A 20,915-nucleotide genomic window follows, 5' to 3' on the forward strand; every position below is an offset into this window, starting at 1 on the left:
AAGTTGGTATGTCGGACACTAGAATTGCGCGTCATGCACCAAAGAACAAAAGTTGCTCCGTCGCGCATGATAGTTCATATGTTGGCACCAGAATTGCACTATTAGGCACCGAAGTTGCTCTTTTGGGCACCAAAATTGTGCCGACAAGCAACAAAGTTGTTCTAACACCCAACGTTGTTCTTTAGGGCACCATTAGTTGGATTGTAAGGCAACAAAATTGTGTCTTCATGCACCAAAGTTGGTATGTCGGACACTAGAATTGCGCGTCATGCACCAAAGAACAAAAGTTGCTCCGTCGCGCATGATAGTTCATATGTTGGCACCAAAGTTATTGTGTTGGCACCAAAGTTGTGTCCCTAGGAACCAAAGTTACTCTGTTGGCACCAAAATTATGCCGTCAGGAACCAAAGTTGCTTCGTCACACATTGAAATTGCTCCGATGGACACTAAAATTGTTATCGGGCACCAAATTTGTGCCTTCGTGTACGACAAAGTGTACATGTTCGTTGCACACAAAAGTTGCTTTGCCGCACACCAAAGTTGTTTTGCTATAGAACAAAGTTGGTCTGTCATGCATCAAAGTTGCTCGTTAAAAAAATTCGTCAAAACATCTGAAAATATGGTCTAGTTTCGAAGCTCTCGTCGTGGGGATTCTAGAAGTGAAAACGGATTGTAATTTCGCCGCACGATTTAAAAGTTACAGCTTTTTGAAAAACAACACGTGATATAAGCTAGGCTACTATTTCTTTAACAGTTGGACGTACGGAGCTATTGTGTAGTGCGCCCGCCTGAAACTTTGGTTTGGCACACGCCCGCCCGAAGAATTCAGGATATAGAAAGTGGAGGATCAAGGTGTTTTATTCGAGAGGGGCGAATGCTCTGATGTTTCTTTTTGAATGAATTACGGAAGGCCATAATTCGAATGGAGCATGTAAGTTAATCAGTTTCATAATTCTGTTCTTCGTTGTAAATCTTCAAATGTAGACCTAATTTTAATGCATTTTGGGGAGAACATTTGGTGTTACTTTCCTGGTAAACTGATTTAGCATGGAGAGTGCAGCACGAAGATAATCGAAGAAGAAAAAAGTTTAAGCACAATCGCCAAGTAAACCGGAGCGGCACTAAAAAATAGAAGTGAAAAGAAATGGCAGCCTACCCCAACACAAACAGGACGCCAGAAGTTTGAAAAAGAAAAAAAACAGGACGCCAAGCAGATCGCCTCTCACGACACAACATATGAGACGGTAGGGGATCACCTTGAGTAGGGGACGCTACTGTGCATCACGCGTGCGCCACCGGGACGAGTGGCGCCGCCGTCGTCCCAGAGCATGCCGGCGAGATCTATACTTTACCATGAACGACGAAACAAACCACATCATCTGATCATCAGTAACAAAATTGATTACACAGTATCCTCAATCAATCCGTCGCCTTCTAAGCTCTACCTTATCTTTGATCGTACTACTCGATAATAATAATGGAATGGCGAATCAACGGCATGACGTACGTTCCCCGGGCAGCACGATCGCCTCAGCCGCGCCCTCCTCCTCCTCCGGCGGCGTTGGTGAAGAAGGAGAGCAGGTCGAACGAGGTGCCGGCGCCACCGGCCACCTGGACGTCCTCGTCCAGGAACAGCTGCTCCTCGGGCACCCGGAACGCGCCGTGCGCGCATGCGAGCGCGGCGCCGACGGCGACCGCGGAGAAGACGATGGTGCCCACGGAGGTGAGGAACACGACGAAGGCGGACGCGGCCAGGAGCCCGCCCAGCGTCTCCCTGTCGGAGAAGGTCCGGCCGAACGCGGCGAGCGGGGCCGCGTCGGCGGGGCGCAGCAGGTAGAGCACGCACCAGGCGGCGAGGAGCGCGGCGAGGGCGGCCAGCGCGAACGGGTGCGCGAGGAGGGAGGCGGCGAGGGAGAGCGCGACGAGGAGGGAGTAGTTGACGCGGAAGTAGGCGAGGTTCTTGCGCGCGCGGGCGGCGGCGTCGGCGAGGGTGTCCGGGCGGGAGAGCGCCGCGCGGTCGAGCAGCTCCGCCCAGGGCCGGGCGCCTGAGAGTGAGCGTTTGGCGGAGTCGAGGAGGCGGCCGAGGTAGGCGCGCTGGTCGGCGGCGGAGGAGGTGGTGTCCGGAACGGGGATGACGATGGTGGTGGTGGTGGTGGTGGCGGTCGCCGCCGGGAGGACGGAGACAGGGAGGAGTGGTGGAGAAACCGCGGCCATGGTGATGGTGTTGCTGGTGGCGCGGTTGACACGGCCACACACACGGGGAGGCAAGAATGTTTAGGAACGAAGGAAGGCGCGCATTTCCCTCTGTTTATCAGCAAATTTCAACGGTCAGCCTCGCGTGTCTCTCTCTCCCTCCTAATTTGAGCTGCACTGGCGTCTGACTATATTATGATGAATTTCTGAAAAACTTTTCGCGATGAATTTGCAAAGCTCAAAATTAAGAGAGCTGGGCGATGGGCGGAGCCATCCCGGACATGTATTTCACATCACATCATCGAGATATCAGCCAGAACTACGGGGTTTACTTACGCAAAATATGAAATTCGTGCACGCAGCAAAACATTTTTTTTTCGAGAAAACGCAAAGGTCCTTTGCGTTTCGAGAAAACGCAGCAAAACATTTGGGAGTTGGAACCAGCACAAACAAACACACAGACACCAGAAAGGTTTCATGATTAAGTCAACCTAATATAGTTGCAACATTCCCTTGCCATGGCAAGTGCTGGACCAAATCACTAGACCACACAAGTACTCCAGCGTTCATAGACACTGCCAATAAACCGACACATCTCACTGACATCAGTTTCTCCTTGAATAGGCAATGGACAAGACATTAGGAAATCTGAAGTTCCAATGCATCCGCAGGCCATGCCATACGATGCGTCTAGAAGGTGGTTCCGTTCCATCCGAAGTCCGAGCGCTGCATACCATAAGAAGGGATTTAAAATTCATATAATCACCATCTACGGAAAGGAAGCGACTGCGGACGCTAGCACTCTGACAACCGTAAATTCAGACAACAGATGGACATTTACATGAGCTACTCTTGATGCAAAGCGTGCAAACATTGAGCATGTTCTTGTGCACGGTGGGCCTAACAAACAGCAGAATTGCGATGAGAAGTTGAACATGACGATGTCTAATGAAGACCCATGAATGAATGAGCAGATCAGTCAACACGAGAAATAGTGTCTGCTTGCTTGCCTTTGAGTCGTGGAACTTGAGGTAGAAGCGGGACTTGGGGATGGACAGCTTCGACTCCAGGATCGATGCAATGCCGGCACTCAGCTTCTTGTTGACATCAGGGTTCAGCCCTCCGATGGAAACCAGCTCACCATAGGCTGCAGGCTCCTGGGTACCGCCGAACGCCAAGGGCACTGAACCCTTGAGAACAACCATCACATACTGTGGGATGATGGCGAGCACTCAAGTTAGTATCTGAATGATAAAGCTAATGAGGAATAATTTCTGTATACCTAACTACTTGATCAGCTCGAAACCAGAAACTGCTATCGTCTAATTTTCAGTAGTGTCTTGACATGCGCAGTAATATCAGATCTCTAAATCTACAGAGCAATGACACAGCTAAGAACTTCGTTACAATTGGTTTAGGCATACAAAATTATAACCAGACAAGTAATTTTCATCTTAAATACTCCAGCATATTACAACAGAACAACTGAGAAACATGAAGCCATTTAGAACAATTAAAAACAGAGTATGCCTGATTGCGACAAAAGCAGCAATTGGTGCCAATTTTCACTCTATTAAAGTACTGCTGCACTTACAGACAACTAACTTAATTACAATTAGCTCTACAAAATAGTACTCCACTATATTTAGAACAGAAAAACTGAGAAACATAAAGCCATTTAGAACACTTTAAACTAAAGTGTGTCTGATTGCAACAAAAGCAACTACCGGAGCCAATATTACATTGTGAGCACGTAGGATGTGGAGATATACACGAGACATTTTACTTAGATTTTAAAAACATTTAATATGTTTAAAATGCATTTCAAATAAAGGGAGCATCTGCACCGGGAGCCTAAACACCGTGTCCAATACCCTATTAAAACTACATATTGTACTGTTAGTCTGCTACACTTACAAACAGCTAACTTAAGCACAATCAGGTCTCTAAAATAGTACTCCACTATATTTACAACAGGATAGCTGAGAAATATGGAAGTGATCTCTTGCTATTCAGTAAAACTGTAAGCAAATGAAGTTCTTAACTTGCATGTGTGACATCTGTGACACCTGGAAGCATCTAGAGTAAAACATGTGATGCCCATATTTCCAAAAAAGAGATATGGTACTGCGATTTTTTATAAGAAATGGGGTCCTAAATTAGCAATTATGAGGTACTGTACACACAAAAACAGCTATATCTTGTATATATGTCTACACTGGAAAAATAAGCACAGCAAGTCAACATGTATATCCAGAAATATTACAGATATTGCTTGCAAAGCCAAAATCTCAAAAAAATATCAAACTGCATAAAGAAACATGTTCACTCTAGCTTTGCTATAGACAATAGACATAACCTCCTAATCAACTCATATGGGACAAGCAAACTGGAACGTATGAATGCTTCAAAATTCCTTTTTGAGAAACACACACATACACCTCCTGAGTTTCAAGACTTTATATGCTATGTTTATAAAAAAAATCTATAAATAATTCAAGATGTCGATCATGTTCGTTATCTAATCTGTTTTGCAGGAAACACAAGCGGTTCTGTTTCATCCCTTTGCGAAGTAAGTTTTTCATCCATTTTAAGTTTCAGTATATTCCTCTCACATCAAGTGGATCAAACAACCTTGAGTCTTACTATCATACTGGCACTAAGAGATGTGGAAAGGTAGCTGATTTGAGGAACATATCCAGAAACAGAAAACTAAATCAACGATTGGGAGAAATCAAGGCCTTGATTTCACTCTTCTAAAGGTTCCTGTCTAGTTCACGCACACACTACTCGCAGCTATCAAGTTTTCAGTTTCGTGTATGCTAATTTATTAATAACAAGAGCTACAAAGTTATTTGGTGAAGGAAGTGAACAAGATTCTGATGTTTCTATGCGTGGCTATATTCATAAAGAAACTAATGGCCATCAGAAATGTAGTCCTGAACTGGATATGACCGCAGATGGCGTTGAACCCCTTATAAACACGGGAATGTCAAATACTCTAACCTACAAATAAAATCCCCATACTGTCAATTTCAACAGTCGCAGGACAAAGATCTTCCTGGAACTGCCGCGGGGGCAAGGAAACGCGAACGATTCGCCGACAGGAAAGAAGGGGGAAGGGGGGACGAAACCCTAGCACAGATGCACCCCAAAACCTAACGGATTCAGCTGGAGTACAATCCAAGAAAAGGAACGGGCACTCCTAAATGTATCCCCAAGGAATTATGGACGCCGCTAGAAGAAAGAAGCTGCCTAGGCGAGATGCCAATTGAAAGGGGGGGGGGGGGGAGAGAGAGAGCATACGGCCTCCGGCTTGCCGATGATGGCGGCGACGGTGCTGGAGGCGTCGGCGAGGATGGCGGAGGTGTCCACGCCCTCCAGGTTCACGTTCGTCGACACGTTCAGGCACGGCATCTTCCTCGTCGCCTCCTCCTCGCTCTCTCTCTCTCTCTCTCTCTGCGCCGATGAGTTGCAACGGAGACCTCGCTATGAGTGATGAGGAAGAGAAAAACCCTGACCACTCGTCGACTCTATATGCGATTCTACGCAATCGATTTAATTAAATGCCTGATAAAATGGAATTTACAATAGTGCCCATCATTATGGATTTTATGATAGTGACATTATCTTCACGTTTTTCACGATTTTTGTGTGTGGCTGTAGAAACATTTTTTTGTGTGTGATTCAAGTAATATTTGTTGGCATCTAAAGAAGATAGATATATATTTTTGGCAGTACCTATGGCTTCAATCGGCTTAGAAATAGTTATTTCTCGGTCGGTGTTTTCTCTTATCTTTTGCACTTGCACTGAAGTTTGAACACTGGGGTTCTCGGTCGTGACTTAGAAGTAGTTACTACAAAGTACAAATTACGATCAGACTGGGATAAGCATTTCCACATGAGAAAACTATGACTCTGGCTAAGAGCATCCCCACTCGTCTCCCCGACGAGGCTCCCGAGCGACGTTTTTTCTATCCGGACGGTGAAATTCAGCCCAGTCGCGCCCCCGGTTCCTTGTTTTCCTTCGGATTTGGCCCTTCATCCATCCGGCGAGTCCACGCCAACCCCGGTGCCCCGGGGATCTATCAGGGAGTCCGGACGAGTGAAAAGCGGGGAAGGGCCCGCTCTGTCGGTGACTGGACACACGAACCCCACCGCCACCTCGCTCAAAATCTCCCCCACCCCTCGTATCTCTCTCGCCGCTGTCACCACCCCGCCGGCTTGTTGCCCAGATTCCGCCGCCCCTCCTCCCCAACCTGCCTATATTCCGCCGTCTTTCGACGACGGCCTATCTGGCTGCTCCTCCGCCGGCCTGTTTTTCGATGACGGCCTACTCCTCGTCGTTTGCGGCTCGGGTTGCCTCGACCACGCCCGCCAGGTGTTCGTCCATTTGCCTCGCCGGTCATGGACTCGAACGAAGAGGAGGAGCAGATGTTCGTCGAGCTTATGCGAGAAGAGATGGCAGCCGCTTCCCAATACGAGGAGCACATGTTGATCCTCGGTTGCTTATCAAGCATGTACGCCGGGGTGGCAACTAGTCGACATGGTGGGTCGGCACCAGGTCGCCGGAAGTGCAAGCCGAGACAGCGAATGGAGGGCTACTGCATGTTGTACGCCGACTACTTCGCCGACAATCCATTGCACAGTGAGACTGTTTTCGAGCGTCGCTTTCAAGATGAGCGTAAAGCTATTTCGCAAATTGTGTATGCCATTCGAGACTTTGACCCCTACTTCGGATGCGAGCGGATTGCACCGGCTTGGTTGGATTTTCGTCACCGCGTGAGTGCACAGTGGCTATGAGGATGCTGGCTTATGGAGCTCCCGGTGATGGTGCAGATGACTATCTTCGGATGGCGGAGTCCACCACCCTTGATTGTTTCTACCGGTTCTGCAGGGCCGTCATAGCAGTGTTCGGGGACTTTTACTTGAGATCACCCACTGTCGAAGACACTCAGAGGATCCTTGCAACAAATGAAAATAGGGGTTTTCCAGGGATGCTTGGAAGCATTGACTGCATGCATTCGAAATGGAAGAACTGTCCGTTTGCGTGGCAGCGAATGTACAAGGGTCACAAAAACGGCTTTACTGTGATACTTGAAGCAGTGGCTACCCATGATCTCTGGATTTGGCACTCTTTCTTTGGTATGCCTGGATCCAACAATGACATCAACGTCCTAAACTGCTCCCCCATCTTTTCCAAGCTTGTTGAGGTCATGCTCCCCCGGTGAACTATGTGATCAATGGTCGGCACTACAACAAAGGATACTACCTTGCAGACAGTATCTATCCAAAGTGGGCAACATTTGTGAAGACTATCTCGAAACCAAGCACCCCCGAACTTTGCGAGTTTGTCAAGAAACAAGAATCTTGCCGAAAAGACGTCGAGCGTGCATTTGGTGTCCTCTAGCCGTCCGGTTCCCCGCTATGACTTGGTCCAAAGATCAGATGTGGGAGGTGATGAATTGTTGTGTGTGCTTACACAATTGAAAATGAGCGAAAACATCCGGTTCCTCTGGCTGAGCAAGCTGCACCATATGAGAGAGAGGGTCCTCTTGCACAGCCTAATCACCATGTGCCTCCATCATGGGCCGCCTTCATTGCTATGCGCCAGGAGATTCGAGACTCTACAATGCATCAGCAGCTGCAAGATGATCTGGTGGAGCACATACGGACGCTCCGAGGCAACACCAACGCTGACGCCAACTAGTCTGTCATAATTTGTTTCAAAAATTGTGAAATTGTGTGCTTCATTTGTTTCAAGCACTTGTTAAACATTGTACTGATTATCGCCGAATTTGTTTCAGCAATTTTCGGACTCTTGCTCGCCGAACTTGTTAAATTTTATGTCGAATTTGTTTGAAATATGTCAAATGGTCGAGGTTGGGGGTTTCCTGCCGGGGGACGGCTGGAACTTCGGCGCTCCCCATGCCAAATTTTCCTCCAATCTGGACGAAAATTTCGCCGGATTTGGGCGTAGGGAGCGCCAACGAGTGGGGATGCTCTAATAATTCCAAAACTCTGTACCCATTGGAATGTAGAAAATGAAATATAATAATAATAAAAAGATCCAGGAACAAAAAAAATAGTAACAGCACTTTCATTTCATAGCAGAAATTGCAATATTCCATGTGCATGTTGGCCGTAGCAAACTGTATATATTTCTTGTACAGATATTATACAGAACAGCTAAACCAACCTTTTGTAGCACTAACAAGTTACAACAGCTCTTATATAACCAAACAATAGGATGCTTCTACCGTTAGTCTACACGACAACTACATTGCACAGGATTCACAGCTTATCTGCCTTGGTGACAACAAGCCTAGCAAGAAAATAAATTTGCAACTTTCACTAGATCTATATATACATGTAATTGCTTTTTGACTGTACAAGAAAATCAATGGTTATTTTTCTGTCTCCATCTTCTTTCTTATCCATCTATCTAGGGTCACACTGTGTCATGTAACTCAGTATCTGAGAAGATCAAATTCCAGGGTCCACCTTTGCTCCCTAACCTGCAGCAGAAAATTAGTCGTCAAGGTTTATCCTGTTCCAACCTCTATGAGAAGGGCAATGGAAACCTCGATAATCTACACTACCTCCACAAACCCGCAACTGCCCGCAAACTCATGAAAAGAACGAGACCAGCCCAGACGCCCCCGAGGCCGAACTCAGGAGCAACCACAAGTAGGAATGCAGATGAGACTGCTCCTGCGAAGAACTGAGCAATACAGATGCCAAAAACTTGTCAGCATGTTAGCATTGAGGTACATTAATTAATGATGGCAAGATGGAAATGGAGTGCAAACACATATCCGGACCATGGAGTACGCGGCATATGCGAAGTCCGATACACCGTAGTACAGCCCATCGACCACAAAAGCAATAGCATTTATTGGCTGAGAAATGGCGACAAACTGCAAGGTTTCATATCAGTGGAGTGAGTATCATGGTACCAAGCTTTTAGTGCTGACTTTGAATGTAGTCAGTAGTTCTTAATTTCTCATTACCCAGACTCCGGATTTGGCAATGTCCAAAACAGCTGGATCATCAGTGAACAGCAAGGAGAAAGACCCAAATCCAAAGTATAGGATCACAGCCAATGCCATACCACTCACACCTCCAATCTGCACAGCAGAATGCATGAACATACATCTTGCGCCTCACGGCAAGGAAGAAGAGAACATCAGTACCATTTACCTGCAGAACTCTGTATAGAACCATGCGGGCCTGCTTGTAATTCCTTTTCGTATATTCAGTTGCAAGTAGAGCCTGCATTGATTTACAGATGCTTTGACATTTGAATGCAACAGGATAGAAATCAAATGCCACGTTGTATAAATGTACAGACCTGTCCAGCAAGAGCTAGTGCATCATTGAGTAGAGAGATTGTTAACCATACTTGCAAGCATAACTGATGACCAGCCATTGGAACAGGTCCTTCCCTTGCAACAAGGGATGTTGACAGTGTCATGGTGAGGAGTACTGCGACAGTTCTACCAATCAGCAATCCACCTGCAGAGCAATTCAATTTAAACTGGATACTATATGTCCCCGCAGAAATATCGGATACCATATCGATGTGAAGTGGTGATCAGCAATTTGGATTATTTAAACGAAGAATTACTCGTGAAGTCTCATCACAGGATATCAAATGTCAAAACTAATACTTTTAAGTCTTTGGAAAATGGAATGAAGAATAGGAATATTCATGAACCTGATTTCAGATATCGGAGTACTCCCCCACCAATGATGTTTCCTGAGAAGAGTACTACTTTTCTATTCAACTTCCAGAGTAGGATGCAAGCTATCAAGTACCTGTTAACAGGGAAATATGCGCAGAGAATTAGAGACCATGGATGAACATAACTAAGAGGAGAAACTACAAGACATCAATGAGGAAAGTACATTAGATTCTCATGGTGGCTTTAACATACTCAGAGGTGACAGTTGCCAGGGCAGCACCTCTTACTCCTAGACCAAGCGGAAAAACAAGTATGGCATCAAGTATTGCATTTACTAGGTTACCTACACCTGCATGCATAACATACATGTCAAAAATGGCAAACACATGCAGGTGCAGGGAATGTGTTCCTGGAACTTGATTCTTACAGATACTCAGAACTGTAAAAGGCAAGAAACTGCCTGACATTTATTCCGTTTAGCCAATTGTTTACTAAATCTTACCAATAGCATACAAAGGAGTCTTTGTATCCATCAACCCACGAAATGCACCCTGTGCTGCAAGTGCTACTATGATAGGTGGAGCACCATATGCCCTAAAAGTAAGAAATTGCTCTGCTGGTATTCGCACTGGAGAATCCTGTTTAGGTAACAAAGAACAACTTGTATTCAAGAGTTATGTTGATATAAGAACAATACATAATTAAATAATTGGGTCTAAATGACTAAACTGAAGCAGAGTTTGCGTTTCAGTTGCTATTTACCCTATTCAGTTCATACTATAAAGTAATAACTCTGATTACAGTTCCTTTCACAGATGAGAAAACACAGGTAAAAACCAAATTCTGATCATACCAATGCTTACGCTTCCAGTATAATTGTTTGAGTTTTATCCTAAGTTGGTCCATTTTCTCAGCAACATAAAAGGCATTTAATTGAACATTACCAGTTAAATACGTACTCCTAACTAACTGTGCCAAAAAGCAGATACAATATGTTTAGGCGTGACAATAAGCTAGCCCTCCATACCATGGGTATACCGATAATGTCCATCAGTGTCCCAGATCCAAAAACAAGTGCCACGGTTTCCATCAACCCAATACCAGCAGCTAGAGCCAATGATGTTGTAACCGCTGGAAGAGACTTCCTTTGTCCAGCCAACTTATCTGAAAATCTTCGAAATTCATCTTTTAAGTGAGAACTAAACACTAATTAGTGTAACACAAACATGGAGGCCATTTCATAAATCTTTAAGGTTTTGATTAGCTTACTTTTCCCTGGTCCTCCATAATCAACATCGATTGCCTGCTGCTCAGCAACAAAGGATGTTGTCACATTAAGAAGTGGAACATTAAACAACTTCGACACCAAATTAAAGACCGAAATCGATACACCAACAGCAGCAAGTTCAGCTGAGCCTGATGATAGAGTACAATTTAATTAAGAGATAAACAACGGTTGCAGTTCAAAATTTAAATAAATAAAAATAAGAATTTTGTGAATGCTCTTCTACAAAATTTGGACCTGAAGTTTGTAGCATACACTTATATCCACTGATACCGTACCATGAAAATTCTATAACCGCCCACCACTGAAATTCTCTGCACTCTCCTACACCTATGTAACCATTTGTTCTCTTATGTGACCAACTAACTTTCTTCCGCTCTCACTTGGTAACAGAAAGTCATCAACAGTCCATGCACCTTAATCAAACCCATCATATCTCACATCTTTCAACTTTCCTTACTGACATCCAAGATTGCTAGTAGGCAAGGTGTTTTACTCACTCTCAATTGCTAATCAAAGAGGAATTCCAAAAGGTGGCAATTTGTTAAGGCCATCGCAGGCCTATTAACGCGGCCATTGTAGGTGGCCGTGAAGAAGTTGCGCCTGCGCTCTCACTCAATGCCCATCTCACCTGACGTTCATGTTTTTGCTGCACTCGCTGTGACATTGAAGCTCATCATCTCACTATTGAGTTTTTGTTTCTAATCTTCGTTCATTGGTTATGCCAATATGTTTGGTAAAAAGAATCATTTGGTGCTTCCGAATCATTTGTATAGAGTACCAATATACCAACACTACTATTATCTACTGAACTATTTTTCATTTCAGCCCAGACACCGTCAATATGACCTGACCATCAGTACAAGTCTGCACACATGATTAAGTATCGCAGCAGAGTGGGTAATCTTGCATGGTTGGTCACCCCACCCCTCCTGACATCATTTGTAATTAGTATGTTCTCTACTTTATTTGTTACTGTATTTAGCCAAAGCTACTGCCATTTGCCAAAAAGAATGGTTGCTGGCTCACAGCCATACAACGTTGTGAATGATGTTACTTTTGTTAGCATATCTTGGTTGTGAATGTTGTTACTTATTGTCAGCCCAGACACCATCTTAACATGGGTCAGGCATGTAATCCAGGATCCAGAGACACCCAGAGTGAGCAAGACTTTGTTTAGATAATGGAAGAGATGAATCCTCCGGCCTCTGCATCGTGAGAAAGAAGCTTTGTTACCTAGATGTCCGACGAAGGCGGTGTCGACGAGCGCGGCGATGGGGTCGGCGGCGAGCGCGAGCACAGCGGGCGCGGCGATGCTCAGGATGCCCATCCCAACCCCATCTAGCCTGAGCCACCCTAGCACCCCGCGCCCCGAAACTACATCCTCCTCCCTCTCAGCCTCTGACTCCCGAGAAACGTCCTCGCCGTCGTCGACCACGCCATCGACTGTCGGCTTCCCGCGGCACCGTGAAGTGCGCCAGCGACGAGCGGCAGCAGTACGGCGGCGACGGAGGCGGCAGGAAGGCATGGTGGAGACATGTTCCGGACTCGGGTAAGGGGCCAGGGTAAGCACGGCGGCGGCGCCGGCGACGGCCCTCATCGGCGCCGCGAGCCGAGCGTGTGGGTGGAAGCCGTGGCACGTGAGGAGCGGTTTCAGTGGACGAGAAATGCCGTTTTTGTTGGGCCTTGGGCTTGGGCCGTAACAACCCACTTGATCTTCGACCTTGGCTCGGCCGGTCAGCTTGTGCCACGACCACGATCTGCTGCCGCCGCCGCCGCCTCCTCCTCTCTCCGGCGACCGCTGCTTCTGACACCTTGCAGGTAACGGTTCTCTCTCTCTCCCTCAATTTCCGTATAATTTACCCGCAAAAAGATCCGGGTAATTGATTGGGCTTTTTGGATGGAGCAGCTTGTAGCCTGCGGCGCGGCATGAGGTTCGCGGGGTGGTACCTGAAGATCGCCGCCGGCGGCGCGGCCATAGGCGCCTGCATGGAGCTGTTCATGATCCACACCGGCTTCTGTGCGTCCCTCCCTCCTCCATTCACCATCCAGCCCCTTTGTAATTAGCTGGTTGAAATCGTTAGCGCAGATGTACTGTAGACAGTTTCATCTTTACACATGTTAACTGCTGGTTAGTTTTTACTGTGAAATCCGTTGAGCCTTTGGAAATCATTTGCCAAATTGCCAAGGTCCCCAAATTCTCTCGAGTAATTGAACTGGATTAGTTCAGGACTTCTTCCATCAGTAACAGCATAAACTTCTTTTTTTAGGTCCCCATTGAAATTTACATTGTACCGTGCCATTAATTTTGTCAAGTTCCTTTGGTTTCTTTCGTACATAACAATGGCAATGATGCTTTCTGCTTACTACAGATGAGCAGGTAACGATGCTGGAGTCGGAAAAAAGAGCTTGGGAAAGCAGTCCAGAAGCACAAGCTATGAGAGAAGCCTTGAATCCATGGCACAAGCGTGATGAAAAGGGTGATGAAAAAGAGAAATGATAGGCACAAGCTATCATCGGTCCTCCTTTCAAGTAATTGCACTCCCATCCTTCAGCTGTATCGTAGTCCCTTGAACGAGGCAATATGGCATGCAGCATTTTTTGCAGTTGTCGAAACATGTACCATGTATCTCTGGGATTGCTGGATGGCAGCTTCCAGTAATTTTCTAAAAGAGTATGCCCATATTGGATCCATGTGTCTTCTTCCCTACGATGATTCTTTTTCTTTTTTGACACATATGCCATATGCATCCATTTTGGGTGTCAGTCAAGTTCCATAACTGCTATCTTTAGCAATATAACAAATAATTTTAAATTCAGAGAGGTCAAACCTATCTGTCTTTCGATTCTTGAGCCATGGATTGCTGCTACTGAAGTATGAAACCTTTTAAAGATATTCTCGGGTTGCCCAGCTCCCTAACTCATTCAGATTCTAGAAGTTTATTTCTCATTTTGTATTGTTAAGATTTTATTTATCTAGTTTGCTGTGTCATGAGGTAAAAATGTAAAATACTAAAAGAAGGTACTTATTTATTTTCTTATTTAGGGCACAAGCCTAACATTTTAGTTATATCTGATTTTAGAACTCCGCCAAACCTAAAGCAGTAAACATAGAGAAATAGATGATTTTATGTGAGGTCAGAAACAAGCAATCAGTATTCAGTAGTAAGGTAGTGTAACCTCCTCGGGCCTTCAAGTTAACATCCCACCTGATCCAGTATGTAGTAAGTATGAGAGAAGCCTTGTATCCATGGCACAAGCGTGATGAAAAAGAGAAACAGAGAAACGATAGGAGCAAGCTAGAAGCTACCATTGGTCCTCCTTCCAAGTAATTGCACTCCCATCCTTCGCTTGTAGTGTAGTCAATTGAACGAGGTAATATCGAATATGACATTTTTGCAGTTGTCGAAACATGTACCATGCCCCTCTGAGATTGCTGTATGGCAGCTTCTAGCAATGTTCTAAAAGAGTATGCCCATATTGGATCAGTATGTATTCTTCCTTATAAGGATCCGTTTTTTCTGTTTCGGCGCACGTGCATCCATTTTGGATGTCAGTTAAATTCCGTACCTTCTATCTTTTATCAATATAACAAAGAATTATACACTTGGAGAGGTCAAACCGATCTTCCGTTATTTGAGCGATTACTGTCTGTTCTGGGGGCTGTTGCTACTGAAGTATGAAATTTTGCGACTGAAGATATTCTTGGGTTTCCTAGCTGTCCATTCATTCAGATTCTAGAAGTTTTATCACTTTGTACTGTTTTTTTTTGTCTTGTTTGCCGTGTCACGTAGGTAAAAACTAAAAGAAGCTACTTACATATGTCTAATTTAGGCACAGGTCTAACATTTTAGACGGATCCAATTTCAGAACTCTGCCATTCTTAAAGTATTAAGCATGGAGAAATAGATGAGTTCATGTGAGGCCAGAAACAGTCAGTTGTAAGTTAATGCAACTTTCTTGGGCCTTCAAGTTAACATCAGTGCCCTGTAAACAGAACAATGGTTTTACTTTTTACGTGGGGCTGCTAATCTGATAATTTGCTGCCCACTTTGTTGAATCTCGTAATGTAGTAATTACATGTGTTGCATCTAACCCAGTCCACCTAGAACTGAACCAAAACTTGTACAACCTAACCATGATTTCAGACCAGAGAGGAACAGATCAAGGAGTTCCTTTTCAACTCGAAACTTGGCTATGGTGCTTACATCTAGACTGGTCATCAGCAGTAGCATAAGCAAGTCTTGTTCTCAAGAATAGGGCTATGCTTGATGCCAAGCCCAGCAATGTGATGCAACCCCACACAAAGAACGTGTTCGAGTAGCACTTTGCGCCCATGCACATTATCATGGTGTCAACTGTCCCAGTGAGGTTGTCCAGTACTGTATTACTTGTGCCATTTGCATCATATACCAAGGCCGCAATCTGGCCATAGAGGAGTGAGCCAAGAGGGATATTGGTGATGAGGATGTTGTGGTTCACGCCAATGCTTTTTGGTCCAAAGAGTTCGGATGTCACTGACACTGCCGCAGCGAAGATGAAACCCGAGCTCATGCCAATTAACGCCGTTCCTGCTATCAGTGTGTTTTCATCGTGCAATTTCCACATTAAGAAAAAAGCAACTGGCATGGGCACCAACGCAGCTGCAAGCCACCCTGTCCGAGCAAATGACACCTTCCTGCATTGCATAAATAGTATAGTTTAGCTAGGATGCCAGTTGATGAGAGTTGAGGTATTTGTATCACTGTAAATGTGTAAAGAGTGTAAGACAGACATACCCTTGAAGGAAGTCGGGGAGTGCAGAGAGGAGGCGACCAAAGAAGGAGCAGGAGGAGTAAATGGCGAGAAGCATGGTCAGCCGCGGCTGTAGGTTTAATGACTGTGCAATCTGCCCCAAGTTGTTGCTGTACACTAGCCCAACAGTGGCACCACAGAAGTAGGCTATGTAGTAGAGCCAGAAATCCACATGCCGAATGAGCTTCTTTGCACTATGCTCCTCACCAAGAACCAGCACACGGCCCTTCTCCAGTATCGTCCCGCAGCAACAACCCTCGAACTGCCACTCCACTGATTTCTGCGTCATGCTGCTGTCTATCTCCTTCTGGTGATCAATGTCGAGCAGTAGTGGCTTTTGCGGGTCGTCATTGCTGAGTGGCAATGCAGGGTCAGGACCATGTGTGGCCACAGTAGAGCAGCTGGAGGCTGCAGGCATGATGATTGGAAGGGCGAGGAGGGCCAAGGCGCCCATGAGGACGACCCGTGCAGCGGAACTGGTTGTGGTGACAGATCCGAAGATGACTAAATATATGCCGGTGACGAATGCTATGATGTAGAAACCGAGGAAGACACGCCTATCATGCTTTGACGTGGTGCGGACGCTGTTGCGATCATGCGGGTGGCAGAGGAGGATGGCTGGGAGCGCAACAATGGAGACGACTAGGGGAAGGATGGCATTGAGGAGGAGGTAGACAGACGGGGAGTAAGGGGAGAAGGTGTTGGCGAAGAGGGTGTAGAAGGCAGCGCTGAGCCCGTTGAAGCTTATGGAGAGTGAGAGCGCCAGTGGGCGGTTGCTCGCTGAGAAGCTGCGTATGCAGATCACAAAGCAGACCGTGTTGAACCAGCAGATGCTGCATCCTGCTACCAGGCAGACCAAGAACACCTGCGATGGATGCAACATAAATCAGAATTACTCGATCATTTGATTAAATTCAGTCCAACAATTTATCATCGGTACATCCCTCTAGGTGCTTTGCTTATTTACTGGGAATATTATACTCCCTCCTACCCATAATAAGTTTCAATGGTTTAGTACAACTCCACCGACACTTATTATGGATTGGAGGGAGTATGTAACATGCATTGCATCTGTGCAACAGACTGACTTGTGGTGATTTATATTGTGTCTGGAAGTGGACAGCTGAGAATATATAATTTTTTGCAAGAACTTAACTGTGCAGCAATGACTTGTGAATTAAAGCAATCAAGTCGCCCAGGTAAACTCTTTTTTTTTACGGAACCTCGTCAAAGGGCGGGGAGCTCCCGTATTGCATTATAAGAAGAGGGAAAATGGTCCAGTTAATATCTCAGGTAAACTCTCAGAGAGAGTATGATGCCTCTGGCACTCGGTTGCATAGTAGCAGGGAAATAATTCCAAGTTGTTATCAATTCGTGATGCTAATGCTCTGTGTTTCATATGTTAATTCTCCTTGCTGGATCTGGTAAATGGGAGCAGGTGCGAAAGCAGCAGCAGGTACAGATGATGCTGTTTTGTGGGTGCAACGCAGCAAGCGTGTGTGATCCTGCGGTGATCTCCAGGTAACGATCTGGGCGGTGTGGTTGCGATGTTTTGCAGCTTCGGGTCCTTTTCTTTACAGATATTGCCTTTTTGTTGTTGCTTTCTGGGAATCTGGATCATACGCCTGTTTAGTGCCGTGGGTGGACGAACCATTCTGTGATCAATTATTTTGAAGCATTAACATCACGGGACTGTCTTGAGATGTATACCGTGTGATGCCTGCAGTATGCATGTATTTGATTTAATTTAGGTGAGATTATGGTGTAGTCTACACCGTGTAGAAGAAGGGCAGGTGGCTCATGTCACATGCTGGTAGGTAGGAAGAGAGGAGAAGGCATGAAACTATGTTGCGACAGAAAGTGGAACAGAAGGAGCATGACTGTCATGCTCACAGCATGGGTGATACATATTGTTTCTATCCGGCCGTTAGAAAAGTGAGGAGACTTTTCTTTTCTTTTCCTTTTGACTTGCCCTTTCTCCATCCTTTGGGAAGGAAGAGGAATAGGAAAGTAAAATAAACTTAAAAGAATATCAAGCTAGTATCATCTGGTTGTTCAGGCATGCATGATGCATGCTGCACTTATGCTGGATGGTGTTGTTCTGAGGGTGCAACGCAGCAGGCGTGTGTGATCTTCAGGTATCGTTCTGGGATTTCCAGGTGCCATGTTTATGCGGTGACTGGCAGGTCGGCAGGTCATTCTCTTTGCGGATATAGCTTTGTTTTTTATTGCCTTCAGGAATCTGGATGCTATACCTGAGTAGTGCGTAGTGCGGTGCGAAGCAGGTGGACGAATCATTCCGTGATCAATTATTTTGAAGCATTAATATCAGGGCACTCTCAAGATGTATACGGTGTGATGCCACTGCAGTACAACTGTACAATGTACTGTATTTAATTTAATTTAGGTGAGATTAACGGTGTAGAAGAATGGCAGGTGGCTAATGTGCACACCAGAGAGCAAGGTGTGCTGGCAGGTAGGATGTGAAGAGAATGCATGGAATTGTAAGCTGCAAAATGAAGTGGAACAGAAGGAGTATGACTAACATGCTCGATCAGCATGGGTTATGATATATATTGTTCTATCCGGCAAGTAGAAAAGTGAGGAGGAATTCATGCTTTTGTTTCCTTTTTGACTCCCCTTTTCTCCATCCATGTGAAAGGAAGAGGAATAGGAAAAAATATAGAAGTAAAAGAAGAGCAAGCTGATAGCATAGCTTCTGGCATGTTGCACTTGTGCTGGATGGTGAAGGCCAACTAGTTTCTTGTTTTTTTCTTTTATCTAGATGAGCTCTAGTTAGCACTCCAGAGGGTTAGTTCGGTACCCACGAAATTCAGCACAAGTGTCTGAATGACAGTGAAGTGGTAATAATCAAATTACCGACCACACAATCCCATGGCACAGGTTGCTGGTAAGGTAAGACGAACAACTGGAGTAAGCAAAGACTGGGTAGCTTGGGAAACGATTTGACGCTGGAAAGCAACACTTGGATGGGGAAATAAATTTAGCAGGAACAGGCTAGCAGCTCCTGAAAATAAACCTGAGGCCCCAGGCGATGGTCGACGGCAGCCACTCCCTTGAGCTCCAGCCTTTTCCTCCACATTCTTCCAACCTTCTAGTCACGTGCGTGTGGCCGTGCTTAGCTAGCTAACCGCTTCGAGCAACCGTCCCTTGCCTGCTACCAAGCAATCCATCGGTCGATGAGTCGATGTGTCTCGTCGCATCGTGCGATAGAAATATCACGGTCGCCGTCGTCCGTAGACGACGATGCACTGGTAGCTACTGCAGTCCCGTCGATCGGTTCTGGAACGGGCGATAGCTAAGTGTAATTAACGACGATGACGGAAGAACACTTCGCGACAGCGATGCGGGTGGCGCTCCAGCATCCAGGACGGATTCCAAAATCAAGCAGATAGCTAGCTAAGCTAAGCTATCGTGACCATACGTATGCATGACAAATCAGTGAAGAAAATATTGAAGAACACGTACTATGTGTAACTAATTAATGGACGGAAGATGGCCGGAGATTAGAAGAGGAGTACGTACGGCTGGGTAGGGGATGCCGGCGGCGAGCGTGGAGGAAGGGGGCAGGAGGATGCAGTACTGGAGCGCGTAGGAGGCGAGGCCGAGCGCGGCGGAGAGGAGGAGCACGGCCGGGAGGGGCATGTACATGAGGGCCAGCCCGGACGACCAGCCGAAGGCCTTGCCCAGGTCGGAGGCGGTGGCGAGGTAGTTGAGCGACTGCTGGGAGACCCCCATGGACGCCTTGAGCGCCGACGAGTAGGCCGAGAAGTCGAAGTTGGTCCCCGTCAGCGCCTGCACCCACACCGTCGCCACCAGCACCGCCCACCGCCGCCACTCCCCGTCCACGCCATGGACGTTGTTGCTACGACGACCGCCGCCGAAGCTGCCGGTGTCCATTGATGGATTTCTTCCCCGGCCGCCTCCCCCCTCGCCGGCGCCCGCCCACGGAGAGGACAGGACAGGAGGATATGCGTAGCTTCTTCCTCCTTCCTTCCTTATTTTTCCCTCCTCCTCTCTGTCCGAATTCCCCTCTGTCTATATATACCTGCGCAGGACGACGACTATTGTCCCTCGATGGTCTGGCTGCTATCTTAATCAACGGTCAGATGATCCATCGCTCCGAAAAGTGACAATTTTGCCTCTCCAGCTCTCCCTTTTGTTTCGTCTGTGTGCGTATGTGTACGTAAGCATGTGCAATTGTACGTGAATCAGTGCTCTCTGGTCCGGCTGCTAGCTCATGGACGACAATGGGACAAATCACTGATTAAGAGTTTCGTTGGCTTAATGGTATCTAGTGCTCCTGACCATGCATATATAGACGACCGAGCCAGAAGAAATGCAGGGGCGGCGCGTATACTATGTGTAAATTAACCGGCGGCCGCCACCACCGATACGGCGGCTCTCCTCCGTCGATTTGGACCCATCTCGGTGCATGTGGCTCCATCTCAGCTCTCGCTGGCCGCTGATCGTCGTATGTAATTTGCTGGTCCTGGATGATTGAAACCCTGCGGCTGCGCCGCTGCGGTGTGTATTAGACTCCAGTAGACAAACTCATAATATAATTAATCAAGCGCGACATTTCGACTGCCTTACATACTACCTGTTGTACTTCCTTCATCCTAAAATGTAACCTGTTAAACTTCGTCCGTCCTAAAATGTAAGACGTCTAAGAATTAGTTAAAAGTTAAATCTTACTATCTTTGAATATTTAGAAAAAATATCTATATCTATAATATTGAATAGGAACATTAAGAAAATATAATCTATGGTGAATCTATTGATATTAATTTAGTATTGTAATTCTTCATATTTTTGTGTCTAAATTTGGACAATCCCAGAAAACGTTGATTTTAATAAATTTTTAGACGCCTTATATTATAGGATGGAGGAGTAGTACTAAATCATGCATGCGACGAGTGTGAATCGTATGT

General features: G+C 46.0%; 4 protein-coding genes across 8 annotated transcripts; 1 reads left to right on the forward strand and 3 right to left on the reverse strand.

Moving 5' to 3' along the window:
- Positions 1-2,875: 2,875 nt before the first annotated feature.
- LOC124653099 (macrophage migration inhibitory factor homolog) lies at positions 2,876-5,682 on the reverse strand. Of its 2 annotated transcripts, none has more exons than XM_047192157.1 (3): positions 5,500-5,680; positions 3,204-3,404; positions 2,876-2,919 (listed from the first exon to the last, which is right to left on the reverse strand). In XM_047192157.1, exons 1-3 carry the CDS (start codon positions 5,608-5,610, stop codon positions 2,884-2,886), a joined length of 348 nt encoding a protein of 115 aa, XP_047048113.1. In that variant the 5' UTR covers positions 5,611-5,680; the 3' UTR covers positions 2,876-2,883. The 2 variants fall into 2 exon arrangements, with proteins under 2 accessions (XP_047048113.1, XP_047048114.1); XM_047192158.1 differs by lacking the exon at positions 2,876-2,919 and adding an exon at positions 3,025-3,093 and having other exon boundaries at positions 5,500-5,682.
- A 2,590-nt stretch (positions 5,683-8,272) lies between these two features.
- Positions 8,273-12,781, reverse strand: LOC124653098 (protein DETOXIFICATION 44, chloroplastic-like). 4 transcript variants are annotated; one of them, XM_047192153.1, is made up of 12 exons: positions 12,403-12,781; positions 11,151-11,297; positions 10,909-11,045; positions 10,384-10,519; positions 10,134-10,230; positions 9,914-10,014; positions 9,548-9,711; positions 9,397-9,468; positions 9,207-9,323; positions 9,018-9,113; positions 8,796-8,917; positions 8,273-8,711 (listed from the first exon to the last, which is right to left on the reverse strand). In XM_047192153.1, the coding sequence occupies exons 1-12, from the start codon at positions 12,764-12,766 to the stop codon at positions 8,645-8,647; spliced, it is 1,620 nt and encodes a 539-aa protein (XP_047048109.1). In that variant the 5' UTR covers positions 12,767-12,781; the 3' UTR covers positions 8,273-8,644. The 4 variants fall into 4 exon arrangements, with proteins under 4 accessions (XP_047048109.1, XP_047048108.1, XP_047048110.1 ...); XM_047192152.1 differs by having other exon boundaries at positions 10,909-11,066; XM_047192154.1 differs by lacking the exon at positions 12,403-12,781 and adding an exon at positions 11,404-12,267 and having other exon boundaries at positions 10,909-11,066.
- A 188-nt stretch (positions 12,782-12,969) lies between these two features.
- On the forward strand, positions 12,970-13,784 carry LOC124653100. Its single transcript, XM_047192159.1, has 3 exons — positions 12,970-12,987; positions 13,076-13,186; positions 13,539-13,784. Exons 2-3 carry the CDS (start codon positions 13,096-13,098, stop codon positions 13,664-13,666), a joined length of 219 nt encoding a protein of 72 aa, XP_047048115.1. The 5' UTR covers positions 12,970-12,987; positions 13,076-13,095; the 3' UTR covers positions 13,667-13,784.
- A 1,410-nt stretch (positions 13,785-15,194) lies between these two features.
- On the reverse strand, positions 15,195-20,006 carry LOC124653097 (protein NUCLEAR FUSION DEFECTIVE 4-like). The gene is made up of 3 exons (XM_047192151.1): positions 19,507-20,006; positions 15,945-16,825; positions 15,195-15,844 (listed from the first exon to the last, which is right to left on the reverse strand). Exons 1-3 carry the CDS (start codon positions 19,879-19,881, stop codon positions 15,346-15,348), a joined length of 1,755 nt encoding a protein of 584 aa, XP_047048107.1. The 5' UTR covers positions 19,882-20,006; the 3' UTR covers positions 15,195-15,345.
- Positions 20,007-20,915: the final 909 nt, after the last annotated feature.

This window comes from Lolium rigidum, chromosome 5 (assembly GCF_022539505.1).
Source record: "Lolium rigidum isolate FL_2022 chromosome 5, APGP_CSIRO_Lrig_0.1, whole genome shotgun sequence".
Classification (NCBI taxonomy): domain Eukaryota; kingdom Viridiplantae; phylum Streptophyta; class Magnoliopsida; order Poales; family Poaceae; genus Lolium; species Lolium rigidum.

What these genes read in the sequence shown, in the direction of transcription:
- LOC124653099 (XM_047192158.1), bottom strand. Translation starts at nt 5,610, where the DNA reads ATGCCGTGCCTGAACGTGTCGACGAACGTGAACCTGGAGGGCGTGGAC. An exon ending in TCATCGGCAAGCCGGAGGCC is followed by an intron (nt 3,405 to 5,499) that starts GTATGCTCTCTC and finishes ATCATCCCACAG; the next exon opens with TATGTGATGGTTGTTCTCAA. An exon ending in TCAAGTTCCACGACTCAAAG is followed by an intron (nt 3,094 to 3,203) that starts GCAAGCAAGCAG and finishes GCTGTTTGTTAG; the next exon opens with GCCCACCGTGCACAAGAACA.
- LOC124653098 (XM_047192152.1), bottom strand. Translation starts at nt 12,766, where the DNA reads ATGAGGGCCGTCGCCGGCGCCGCCGCCGTGCTTACCCTGGCCCCTTAC. An exon ending in GACTCCTTTGTATGCTATTG is followed by an intron (nt 10,231 to 10,383) that starts GTAAGATTTAGT and finishes TTATGCATGCAG; the next exon opens with GTGTAGGTAACCTAGTAAAT. An exon ending in TTCTATACAGAGTTCTGCAG is followed by an intron (nt 9,324 to 9,396) that starts GTAAATGGTACT and finishes TCTGCTGTGCAG; the next exon opens with ATTGGAGGTGTGAGTGGTAT.
- LOC124653100 (XM_047192159.1), top strand. Translation starts at nt 13,096, where the DNA reads ATGAGGTTCGCGGGGTGGTACCTGAAGATCGCCGCCGGCGGCGCGGCC. An exon ending in CATGATCCACACCGGCTTCT is followed by an intron (nt 13,187 to 13,538) that starts GTGCGTCCCTCC and finishes TGCTTACTACAG; the next exon opens with ATGAGCAGGTAACGATGCTG.
- LOC124653097 (XM_047192151.1), bottom strand. Translation starts at nt 19,881, where the DNA reads ATGGACACCGGCAGCTTCGGCGGCGGTCGTCGTAGCAACAACGTCCAT. An exon ending in CCGGCATCCCCTACCCAGCC is followed by an intron (nt 16,826 to 19,506) that starts GTACGTACTCCT and finishes CATCCATCGCAG; the next exon opens with GTGTTCTTGGTCTGCCTGGT. An exon ending in CTCCCCGACTTCCTTCAAGG is followed by an intron (nt 15,845 to 15,944) that starts GTATGTCTGTCT and finishes TATGCAATGCAG; the next exon opens with GAAGGTGTCATTTGCTCGGA.